The 12,440-nt window shown below is 34.7% G+C and overlaps 6 protein-coding genes across 6 annotated transcripts; 2 read left to right on the forward strand and 4 right to left on the reverse strand.

Moving 5' to 3' along the window:
- Positions 1-685: 685 nt before the first annotated feature.
- Positions 686-1,573, forward strand: VCUG_02387 (uncharacterized protein; the record flags this gene model as incomplete). The annotated part of the gene is made up of 1 exon (XM_008077204.1): positions 686-1,573. The coding sequence occupies one exon, from the start codon at positions 686-688 to the stop codon at positions 1,571-1,573; it is 888 nt and encodes a 295-aa protein (XP_008075395.1).
- An 832-nt stretch (positions 1,574-2,405) lies between these two features.
- Positions 2,406-3,221, reverse strand: VCUG_02388 (uncharacterized protein; the record flags this gene model as incomplete). Its single annotated transcript, XM_008077205.1, has 1 exon — positions 2,406-3,221. The coding sequence occupies one exon, from the start codon at positions 3,219-3,221 to the stop codon at positions 2,406-2,408; it is 816 nt and encodes a 271-aa protein (XP_008075396.1).
- Positions 3,222-4,991: 1,770 nt separating this feature from the next.
- On the reverse strand, positions 4,992-6,873 carry VCUG_02389 (V-type proton ATPase catalytic subunit A). The gene has a single exon (XM_008077206.1). It carries the CDS (start codon positions 6,868-6,870, stop codon positions 5,020-5,022), a length of 1,851 nt encoding a protein of 616 aa, XP_008075397.1. The 5' UTR covers positions 6,871-6,873; the 3' UTR covers positions 4,992-5,019.
- A 1,214-nt stretch (positions 6,874-8,087) lies between these two features.
- Positions 8,088-8,573, forward strand: VCUG_02390 (uncharacterized protein; the record flags this gene model as incomplete). Its single annotated transcript, XM_008077207.1, has 1 exon — positions 8,088-8,573. The coding sequence occupies one exon, from the start codon at positions 8,088-8,090 to the stop codon at positions 8,571-8,573; it is 486 nt and encodes a 161-aa protein (XP_008075398.1).
- On the reverse strand, positions 8,540-9,318 carry VCUG_02391 (uncharacterized protein; the record flags this gene model as incomplete). The annotated part of the gene is made up of 1 exon (XM_008077208.1): positions 8,540-9,318. One exon carries the CDS (start codon positions 9,316-9,318, stop codon positions 8,773-8,775), a length of 546 nt encoding a protein of 181 aa, XP_008075399.1. The 3' UTR covers positions 8,540-8,772.
- A 1,376-nt stretch (positions 9,319-10,694) lies between these two features.
- Positions 10,695-11,024, reverse strand: VCUG_02392 (uncharacterized protein; the record flags this gene model as incomplete). The annotated part of the gene is made up of 1 exon (XM_008077209.1): positions 10,695-11,024. The coding sequence occupies one exon, from the start codon at positions 11,022-11,024 to the stop codon at positions 10,695-10,697; it is 330 nt and encodes a 109-aa protein (XP_008075400.1).
- Between the last annotated feature and the right edge of the window lie 1,416 nt (positions 11,025-12,440).

The raw sequence follows: 12,440 nt of genomic DNA on the forward strand, positions 1-12,440 counted from the left end.
TTCGACAGTTGTTGTTCGTAGTTCCTCACAAAATTTGTCTGATATCAATCTCAATGATACAATGCAACAATTCGATTTCAGTACTGATCTGTATCTTCTAAACTTGATGCATGAATATACAAGTATAAACGGTAAATCTTGTAACATGTTGCAAGATTTTACTAATCTCGAAACAATTCCAAAATTACATACACTTAAAGTGAAGCATATGTTAGTTATGGATGAGTTCTGAGAGAAAGTGAGTAACATGACACTAGAAAGTCTAAGTTTTACTGGATGTGTTTTTCTCACTTCCAAAGGTACTGTGTAACAATCGGAAGGAATTAAGGTAGCTTTTGGAAAGTCATATGAGACTAATTGCTTCGATAAGTGCCAGAGCTGTTTTTACTATCCATTTTGTCTGGTAAGTAAAGAAAGTGTAATAATCAGAGTCAATCTAAATAACTACGTCAAACAGTGCAATCTGACGGTAAACATGGATCACTATGCGGATGTTGTACTCAGCAAACAAATAATAGATAGTCTAAGACATTTTACGTCAGATGAGACGAATTGTAAACTGCCGCTTTCGTCTTCTCAGTGTTATGGTGCTAGACTAGAGTATTTATCAATTAATACAAAAGATGTAGAGCACACTGATAATATTCTAAAGGAAATTAACCGAAGCAAATTTAAGCATTAAATATTGATTTGTTATGTTTGTGATGTTTCCAATTTATTTAACCTAGACTTTGCCGCTCTTGAAGTTTTAGAAATTGATGCTGGCGGTAGTAATTTGGAGTTGAAGGATAAGCGCACAATTGAAGTAAAAATGAAAATGTTAGAAGCGCTAAAAATTAAGTGCAATTTTATAAATGAAGAAATCATGCAAATGATAACTGAGTTGGAAATGTTGAAAGATCTTGAAATGCTTGTAAAAAGTTGTGACGTCAATTATGAACTTTTATGGAGACGACTAAGCAATTTGAAAGATCCAATAGAAAAACCTGTCGTCAGTTCTGATCAGACCATTAGTGAATTGGTAAGGTCGATAGAACCTTTGAACAAGCTAAAAGAATTTTACATGGACGGTAGATTCATTCAGTTATCGTTAGATAGCCTCGCTAATCAAAATGATGGTAAATGCCAACCCGCAAAAGTTGATCCTAATGGACAAAATTTGGTGGAGAACAGGAATGTGGTGCATCTAAAACTCCACGCTCTTCATATTAGCATATATTCAGCTTATGAAGAACTATTCGAACTTATGTCGTGTCAAGACTCTGAAGCTTTCGCGGATATTAAGAAACTGGTGATATTTGAAGCACCAACAGGTTCTTGGACAAGGTTAGAAAGAATTCAGAAGTTATCAGAACTTTCGCCAGATCTGCTAAATAACTTGATCGAAATTATTTTTGAGACGTTCAAACAGCTTGATGTACTTGTGTTCTGTTATAAGAGTTCTCGCATATTTAGAGAAAAGGCGCATATTCTTTATAAGCTTTTTTCAGAGAAGTGTAGACTGGTCAGGGAAAGATGCGAGTGGTCAGATAATTGCAATGAAGAACAAACAATCTTCGAGCTTCATAAGTAAAAATTAAGTTATTTTTCGATATTCTGGTGCTGATTATTTATCTTTTATGACTGTAATGATCTCAGGTTTCATTGTTCATGGTATTCAAAGCACCCCATAACATGTCATTGACATGTAACAGCAGAATGAAAGATGCTATCAATCTAAATGTAATGGATCGTATTTTTCTGCATATTATCAACGCCATTGCAGCAGAAAATTTGTTGATCTGAACATTCAGTAAAAGAAAATTATGCTCCAAAAATCAATTTTGTTATTTTGGTACGCAGAAAAACATTTGTGGATATAAAATTCATCCATGTTCATTTGTCACTTCAAATAATGTATCACTTTTGCAATTTGATCCAGAGATGAACTTTTTAAAAGATTAACAGCTAATTTTCGACTGGCAACCGCGCTTCTAAGTATACAAGAGAACGCATTTACAGAATGTATTTTCGCAAAATGTTTCAATGCGATGATTTCGGGAAGGCTTGATATTATTGAATCATTTAATGTGCAATACATCATCCATGATGCATCACTTATGTTATCCAGTTAGTGTATACAATTAGTTTAAACCATGGTGCCTAAATTTTTTCAAATTAATGTTTCTTGTTCTTCTTCGTTACCTTGTTTGAAAGTATTCTGCAGATATATTTGGATCATTTGAGTCTATTCGTTTATGAATACTTGTTTACCAATACCATCAATAAAATGATACCGTTACTTATTGGTATAGGACAAAGGTGGCGCCTGAAACTATACCAAAAATGTAAGTGATATTTTACAAGAAAACAATTCAAGTTTCAATTAATTACACCTAATATTTAATCACAAATTATTTCGGCTATTATTCATAAAATAGAAGGTATGTCAAGTCGGTCTGTAAAAAGTTCTTATCGTGTAAACTTCGTAACTTTTCATCGTTAAACTCAAACCAACTGTTATTCCGTTTTCCCATGGTGTAAAAATGTCCTTTGTTATTTTTCTTTCTTTTTCTTAAGATAATCGCACGTAGCTCATAAGTCTTATTTTTCAAAACCAGTTTTTCACTTGGTTCCAAAATTTGTTTGTTTCTATAGACGGGCTCCGCGCTTATTATGAGTATTTTCGGAAGTAGAAAATCATTGTCCTCAACAAAATTTTGAATTGATTCTAAATAGGAGTCCTTGTTAATATGTTTCTTCGACACAAGAATAATATGCCGCGCAGATTTCTTGAGAAAAAACGATTCGCTCTTGTTCTTCTTGAAATTTTCCTCATCTAAAAAAATATCTGTCTCTATCTCTTTCTCCAGGTTAATAGCGATAAACTCGACAAAATTTTCCGTGAATCCTGGTTTATTGTCATATTTGAAGAGCGAGTCACTCATTGTTGCGAGTTTACTGTACAATTCAAGCCTGTTCAGTGAGTCATTGTCTTTCATGTCATTCCAGAGATTTTTTATGTGGTACATTACTGTGTTATTCTTTGGTTCTAATGACTCAAGCATTGCAGTAAATGATTCACAAGAAAACAAAGATTGAAGAACAGAATTGATGTAACACACGTTATGGTGGTTTCTTAATCCACACACTATTGCTGTTCTTCTTCTTAGAAAATACATCGGTATTAAAAATAATAGGACAAGGAAAACAATAGTGAAAAGCGTTCTCCTCTTCGACATACCCCTTTTCTCGCTAGTCGTACTAATATTTTTACTATTTAGTATACCAATCACATTTCTACACCTATAAGAATGGGGATTAGACTGATAGAAATGGCAAAAGTTGATTCATCGACTTTAATTATAATTGGTGGCAATTTTTAAAAAAGATGCTATTGATACGGAATAGTATTGTAGAACAGCAATATGAATTGTTTTGGATTGTTGGCAAGGTCAATATCGCTACTACAATTGTATGTGCACCGTTAAGTAAATTCTCAAATTTATCCAATAAAAACGGAAGAATTTCTGATTTTAGCACCATTGGTAGTGTTGATAATAGCTTTTTTTAGATATATTCGTTCAACTCAAATATGCGATCTCAGTTTGTCACTGGAATAGGAAGAGATAGCAACTTTAATTTAAATGCTTGGCAGATATAATCTTGATAGCCAATTGTTATATTATTCATGGAAACTTAACAAAAAAACAATTGTAGAAGACGAATTGTTTATTAAAACGATAATCAAATGACTATGATCATAATAATCTATTCATTTCTCTGCATAAAAGGGGTAAAAACATATTCAGGTCAATTTAATACATTATGAAGACAGCAATAGTAATTTTTAAAAGAACTAATTAACCGTAGACATAAATTACCTGTTGCTATCTGCATATTTCCAAAACCAATTAAATGCTAACTGCTCCTTTATACGTACAGTGATTATAACTCTATTGGTTAAATACTTTTTTCCTTAAAGGAATTATTGTTGCTTGGCAATTATAATCATAGTGAATTTCATTGGCGCTCTACAACAATATTGATGTTCTTGCCATCGGCGAATACAATCATTTTTCAAAATAATAAATTGATAATGTCAAAGCATGTGAATGTTTGATTGTGATACACAGTTTTTTATGATTCGATCGCAAGCGTATCTTAGGTTTACCAATGCTTTGTCATCGTTTGTTAGAGACAATTTTGCCAATTCACTTCGCTTCAACACATGTTTAATTCGTTAAACCATGTACGCAATATATTTATTTCTAATTTTAGAATAGAGTGTACTGTCTGATTCTTAAAAAGATTGTTTTATCAATTGTTACCATATATGTATTCATGAAGATACCAAGCAATGTCATGGACGGTCTTTCACATTTATAAATATATTTTGAAGTCAATAATTCTTTTGCCGGTGTTAGACAATACCTCTAAGACATCTGTTAATAATAATTTTATTGAAATCATTTTTAATAGCTGGTTAATTAGCTCTTATGTTGGTGTTCCTTCTGTGAACTACTCAGAACTTCTGATTGTACTGAGCGTAGATCTGGCTCTAACATCGCATAGGCTGGATTGCATTTCTCTTGTCATAGTCGCCCCTGCTTTCGTAGTTACCGATTAAATGTCTATTAATAGAGAGATTTATGACAACACCAACATAAAAGACTGAGCATAGTTATATTAATACCTATATCACATCATTCGGTCAATATGTGACCGATATATATAATTCGGCGATTTTCTGCATGATAAACACATTTCACCACCATTTCTAAGTCTATAAACGATATAAATCATATCGTTAGTTCATCCCAAAGGTACATTGTAGTTATTTTTTAGGAACTACATCGCCGTGCCAGCAGTATCAATTCCTAAGAAACCGACGTATGTAAGGTCGAAAGACTGAAACTGGCAGTAATGTTAGAGTGTTTATTGTTCAGGTTTAACAAATCTAACTAAAAACCGGCAAGAATACGAAGGATTTCTAATATAATATCATATAGTTGGCTTAAAGAATATCCTCTTTACTTATCAGATAAAAACTTTGAATTCATCTTCAATTTGCTTTTTGACGGCAAACAACGCTTTCTCCAATCCATCACCGTACTCAAATTTCATTTTCATGAGTTTGATAAACACATCGTTGGTTTTTTTGCGTATTTTGTCCCACAAGATACCATTTTGAATACATCTAAGTGAGTTTTGGTAGTAAAGAATGATGTTGCTCAACATAAGCCTTGTCTTGAGGAATGGCGAGTAGTGGTCATACTCAGAATATCCATTTTGCTGTAGAAAGTCTTCTTTGATCAGTTTCGATACGTCTAATGTAAGCTTATCTCGTTCGCTCAATGAATTTCTGCCGACCAATTGAACAATTTCATTTAAATCGTCGTCCATTTGTAAAATCTCCTTACATAGCTTTCTGTCGGTAATGAACCTGGGATCGATTCTGTTGTAGTATTCCTCAAGGCTCTTAATGTATTTAGAATAACTCAGATTCCAATTTATCGAAGGAAAATGCTTCCTTTGTGCCAATTTTTTATCCAATCCCCAGAAGACTTGCACAATTGCGAGTGTAGCTGCTGTAACTGGATCCGAAAAGTCCCCACCTGGTGGTGATACGGCACCTACAATCGTAACACTGCCATTTCTCGCGTCACTGCCAAGCAGCTCACACTTACCTGCTCTTTCATAAAAGAACGCAAGTTTTGCTGCTAAATACGCGGGATATCCCGAATCAGCTGGCATTTCTGCCAATCTTCCGCTGATCTCCCGGAGTGCCTCAGCCCATCTGCTAGTTGAATCAGCCATCATACTCACGTTGTATCCTTGGTCCCTGAAATATTCAGCAATAGTAATTCCTGTATATATGCTCGCTTCACGCGCAGCTACTGGCATATTCGAAGTGTTAGCTACAAGAATAGTACGTTTCATAATGCTTTCACCCCGTATCTTAAGCTGTGGAAAGTCCATAAGCACCTCCGCCATTTCATTCCCCCGCTCACCACATCCCACGTACACGATAATATCCGAATTTGAGTATTTTGACAGGCTTTGCGATATCACAGTCTTACCGCACCCGAATGCTCCGGGAATGGCCGTGGTACCACCCTGTACACACGGGAACAATGAATCAAGAATCCGTTGTCCTGTAAACAGCGGATAATTGGCCATTAGTTTCTGCTTGACTGGACGGGGCGTGCGTACCGACCATTCATGGCTCATTCTCAACATGTACTCGCCGTCTTTTGTGATTAAACGCATCACCGTGTCCTTCAGCGTATACTCCCCTTCGCTAACGATAAAACTGACTTTACCCGCTTTATCAGGCGGAACTAGAATCCGGTGTTTCACCAGTGTATTTTCGTCAACCTCACCGAATATATCACCACCTTCGAGTACATCACCCACTTTCACTACGGGCACAAAGCGCCATCTTTTATTGCGATCTAATGCCGGGATGTCTACACCTCGCGGTATGAAAATCTCTTTCTTCTCAGCGAAGATGTCCCTTAAAGGCCGCTGTATCCCATCAAAAATGTTCTCCAATAGTCCAGGACCTAGCTCCACACTTAACGGTTTGTGCAATGGCACTATGCGATCACCTACTCTCAGCCCACTCGTTTCCTCATACACTTGGATAGTTACTCGATCATTATCAATTTTTATAATTTCGCCGAGTATTCCAATCGTGCCCACCTTCACAAGCTCAAACATTGCACAGCCGGCCATTTTCTCACCTATTACCACTGGTCCGCTTACACTATATATACGGGGAGCATCTTCATCTGTACCTTCTTCATTTTTAGTCGATTTTTGCATTTTATGGTAATCTAGGGTGTCAATAAATTTGAACTTTTCATCTTTTTTTGGTTCCCACATTTGATGTTACCTCGCTTATTATTAACTATCATAAATTTATAAACAACATGAAATATTTGAAACGTAAAATGAAATGTTTTAGCATGGCTCACCAAGTCATAAAAAGGACATTAAATGTACCATTAAAGACGCTAGCCCTCTATTTTGTTCTTCAGATGTTCGTATCGGTCCAAAACAATACCGTTTATTTGCTAACATGTCCTTGAACCTGTCTTTTTTACTCTATTTGCAAAGAAATTTATATCCTATACATACATCCTGATTACTCGTAATAATTTTAATTCTAAAAAGCTATTAGTGCTTAATAAAGATTGATTTATACCTTTGATGTAAGATCGCTGTACGATACGCTTTTCAGAAGGACAAGAGACTGCGTTCGTATGTTTTTTTAAATACAAATCCTTGTCCATTACCATGCAAAATTATGAGGTGCATTTATTGATCTTGAAAAGCATTTTAAGGCGTTTTATTCCAATAAAGTGTTCATAGTGCTGCTTCATGGCACCTTACAATATTTCAATGACAATTTCTTATTTTATTCCTTCTCATCTGGCAGCATGTATTTGTTATTAACCTATACTCTTACAATTGTACGTAGCAATTTAATAACCAATGCTCACATATGCAAACTCTTGTTATTTTGATTACTTTGACTTTGCTATATTGTTCATGTCAACTAGCCATGAAGGCTCATTATCAATGTAAATAAAAAAATGATTAGATCCACAAAGGCGTAAATGTGTTTTTCCATCTTTATTATTTTATTGCAAGCCAAACTAATACTTATTTGTTAAAAAAATCATAAACAAGGACAATTAAGTATTGTTTGCGAGCCAATTAACTGTTTAGCCTGTATCCGCTTGATTTTTGTCATTTTTACGTATTTTTATGACCTATTTCTGGTATTGCACGTAATTTACTCGAAATTACTGTTCAAAAAGTGTCTGATTTTAAATCGGGTGTGGACAAACATAAAATAGTGCAGTTTCATTGCACTAGGTTAATCGGTCCGAAGGAATTTTGTTTGCAAACACGAAATTAGTTACCAATTTAATCATTTTTTGGGCTTACACAAAGATATCTGCATGGTTATGATGCCACATCCCTTTTTTAACGAAAAAGACATCCTAGAACATCTTGCATCGGTAATCAAGTTTGTATATTTCTATATTTAATAAGTGTTTTTGTTCCTTTATGGCCGATTTCTGTTCACCCTTATGATCTACGTTCCAGAAAGCTCATCGTATCTCCTCAAGTTTATCACAAACAATAACTTTATAAAATGTCCTGATATTATCTTTTTCAAGGTGTCTTGTCATCCCAATAGTGTTTACACCATAAAAAGTGATGATATTGTACACATTTTCACGAAGAACGCGCATATGGTGTCAAAAGGAATGATATTCACTCTTAAAGATAATTTAAGCCTCGTAGTAAGGAGGCAATCGTACAAACTGAAGAAACAAAGGAGCACAAATATGCCGGGAATACACATCGTTGAGAAGGATGACATAGTCGTGTATGTGAGCGATATCATGCTGGACGGAAGCATAAAAGGAACTTATATATATTCTGACAACTGTTTGGTTAATGGGCTCGTAAGTAATTTGACGAATAACTTTCAAAAATACTATAGAGTCAAAAAATCAACAAGCTACGAAAAGGATCTGTTTTATTTGCTAAGACTGGCTAAAATAATATAATACGGCACATTCTTCACACCATATATAGTTTCATAATTAAAAATAACTGTTATGCCGTTACATATACTCATTTATGTAACTGCGTGTTGTCAGTGCTAAATAACCTGTTTTATTGTATGCACCATTGTATATAAGCAACTATTCACATGGTTGTTGCTCCATATACCAGCAATGCTTAATGTTTTACGTTAACACTGTTTTATTTCCTTATAACCATGAAATTTACAAAAGACGGTACATCGTTACTGGCATCCATCATTTTAACAAGATTATTCTCCGCAATCAACGATTCTTCCAGTCTTCTTTTGATGTTTTTGCTCTTTTCCTCTTCTTCACACTCCTTAGCAAATGATTTTCTGAACGTATGTGCAGGGGGAAACTTGGGCATGAAATCATACACATGTACATACCGATCAATGGTGGTCCCAAGCAAGGAGTCCGCAACTTGTTTGTCTTCTTCTCTGTCTTCAAGTAATTTTATTGGTTTTACTGTTATCAGAGACAATCTATGCGCTACTTTCAATGGAATGAATTGTTCTTTGAAGAAAGTCTGCAATTTCAGGATATCTAGAACGGTGGTTTTGGAGCGCTGAGAATGCAAAGTAATTGATTTGAGTGTTCTTAGATAATTTTTTATGGTACACGTTGTGGAAAGATAAAAAAGATTCAATGCTCGTTTCGTAACTGCGTCAAAGCCTACCTTCCTCAAATGAACAATCAGAATGTATTTAAGACACTCCTCCATTCAGAGGGGTATTAATATGTGGATATACAAATATTACACCAACAATGTGTTACCGTACACTTCGTTTAATCTGCATGTCAGTGTAGCGGATACTGCGATGTCCTTACAAACAAGCGTTCATTTATCTCTTCACCTAACAACATATCCAAACAAGCGCATTTTTTGGGTCTTCAGGCTTTCAGGATATCGATAAAATTTAGTGCGCCAACACATGTAACAACCCAGCGCCACTCCCAACCTAACAGAAATATATACAACAACCGCATTAACAACCCTAAAGTGCAACCCATGAGTTGCTCGACACTCCTCCAGAGAGGTGAATATTATAGTACAACGTAAAACATTTCAGAAAACATTAACCTCTTTAAAAAATGCGATTTGATTGATTTTATGAGCGAACAATAAATAAGCGACAGCTGATCACATGTAATAGAAGCTTTTAGCAAAGTATATTGGCGACTGGATGCCTTTGCCACAAAAAGCAAGGTCTTACATTTTGTTGCAATAGGTGTAAAACCGTATCAGAATTTCTCCATAAAATATGTAGAACACGTTACCAATGTGACTTAAATCGGCTTTTTTATACGAAAGAATGCAATCCACAAATCATCTGCTCATCTATACTTTGTGCTTCACCTAGCATTTAGGCATAAGTCTTCTCTCACAGTGATAGAAGCCGAAACAATGAATGTTTTCTGAGATTGCCTAAAAGCTGTCATACTTTGGACAATCGGCATTTTAAATATGATCAGATAGCTCAAAAATAGACAACATAGTTATTTTCACCTGTAAGTTTTGCAAAATTCACCACTTTTGCGGAGCACAAAAGATTTTGAAGCTCAGTTTAATTAATTAATTTACTGATAATATCGATCTTCAACAAAGTCGATGGACGAAACGTTCCCGATAACACTGTTTTCTTGGATGTGGTGGTTTACAGAGTTTAGGGCTATCCACTCGTGATTTGATGTCAGCGCAAGATGTTCAAGAAAATCAAAATTAATATATTTTGCCAGTACATCGATAAAACATAACACCCTTGGCTATTTAACTGTCTTAAACCATGTATATATACCTTCAGACTTAACACCGATGTAAATTTGCATAATTTGGCTTTTGGAGCTATGACATGTTCATCCACAGTACCAGGAATAAAATACACGATGATGTTCCCAAGACATGGTGAGAAAAAATTGTTCTCGCACGTAGCCATAAGAATATTCCATTATACTATGACTATCCCAGTTTGTAAAGAGTTATAAGCGAGGCGATTGCACCCTCAATGTACCAATTTCATCGTCACCAAATCTCTGGTTCAATATGTCTACATTATTTTACAGAAAGCCAAAAGTCATGTTTATATGCTTGAACAATAATCATGTCGATCGGCTCTCCAATATCAGCGCATGATAAATAATTTCCTTTGGTACTTTTTCAGATGATGCATCCATCATCATAGAATTTACAACCACAAGGTAAGTTAAATCTGGTGTTGCAGCTAACAATTTCGATAAAATTGTTCTGATCACCACTTTGCTAAGGATATGTGAGGAAATAAGCACAATTTCTTCAGAAATCACACTTTTGTCCTGTGCAAAATAACATTTTTTCAAAGCTATGACTACATCAGGATTATCGTCAAGGAACAGATATACAACATATGCAAGTAATTCTTCTTGATTTTTAAAGAGGAATATATGATCCATGGTACCACATACTTCTAAAAGGTAAATTTCTGAATATGCACCTAATACCTATATTACAGGGGCGTTGAAAGCAGTGAGTTTCTCATTTTCTTGGTAATATAATATTTAATACATGTTTTCGACATAATATCGCGAGATTTTGCGGAATTTCTTGTCTTTGCTCTGCTGATTATTTCGATAAAATTGAGTTCATTTATCTATTTCCATATTTAGGTCATTGAATTTTGCATTACCAGTTTAACCAGCTGATATTATAGCGGAATGAATTTTTTATAGTGAACTTGAGCACGTGCTTGCCATCAAAAACTGGATATCAAGTTAAATTAACAATGAATTATCATAGAATGAAATTACTGATTTTATTGGCGATCCGGACAGTGGGAAAGTTTATAATTAAACCATAATCAGATAATTACATTTTTAATTATTCCAGATGAACCGATTAATATTGCATTTCAAAATGTTTCTGGATAAAAAATCAGTAGTAATAGATCACATCTAATGATTTCTAGCAAATTACTTAATTAAAGTATGTTATGTGATGTTTTAAAACATGTTATTACCAGAAGATATTGAAAATACTCATTAGCTCTGTTACAACAATACGAGCACGTTAAAAGTTGTGAATGAGTGGGCATTATACGAGGTGCATATTTGCTTGTATAGTTTAAGCAAGACGTGTGATAATTAACTGGTAAAGTGTATGCTCATAAATGCATCTTTCTAGTTACAATATTCCAGTTCATAATTGTATTACCATGAAATACACCAACTAATGAATTTCGAGCAATAATTTTAATACTTCAACAAAAAGAACACGAGATACTCAAAATCACATGTGAAACCAGCAAAATGCGTCATGAAGATACACATGCGTCCTGCGAAAGATTAAGAAGGAAATTAAACATGCGAAATAAACGGCATAATACATCTGCCTGATGTTAAAAATATATTTATTTTTATACGATCTGCGCTATTTGTTTATAAACAGTACTTATGACAGCACAAAGTCAATGATATAATGAAAAATATGTGGTGTTATCTTCCAAGACAACACATGAACGGCAAGCTAGCATTTAAGCTTGTGCTTAGAGTTTTGTTTACGGGGATAATAATGTCTGAAATGAACTTAAAAGAATCGAGTAACTTTTTATTTAGAGCGATATCATGGTTTACACACTCGACCGTTCGTGGTCCAAGTTCTTCTACGTAGTGTGGTAGACATCTTACCGGATGAACAAGTACCAACCTCGGCTTATAGAGCAATGATGATACAAAAGGAAGCATAGCTGTAAAAGATAGCTGCTGAGTTGATTATTGGGTTGTATAGTATTTTATGAAGTGCTGCAGACAACATAAAATTACAGCACAAGACAGCAACGAAATGCCTCAGCGACTGATTTTGTGGTAGTAAAA

This window comes from Vavraia culicis, assembly GCF_000192795.1.
Source record: "Vavraia culicis subsp. floridensis unplaced genomic scaffold supercont1.59, whole genome shotgun sequence".
NCBI lineage: Eukaryota > Fungi > Microsporidia > Pleistophoridae > Vavraia > Vavraia culicis.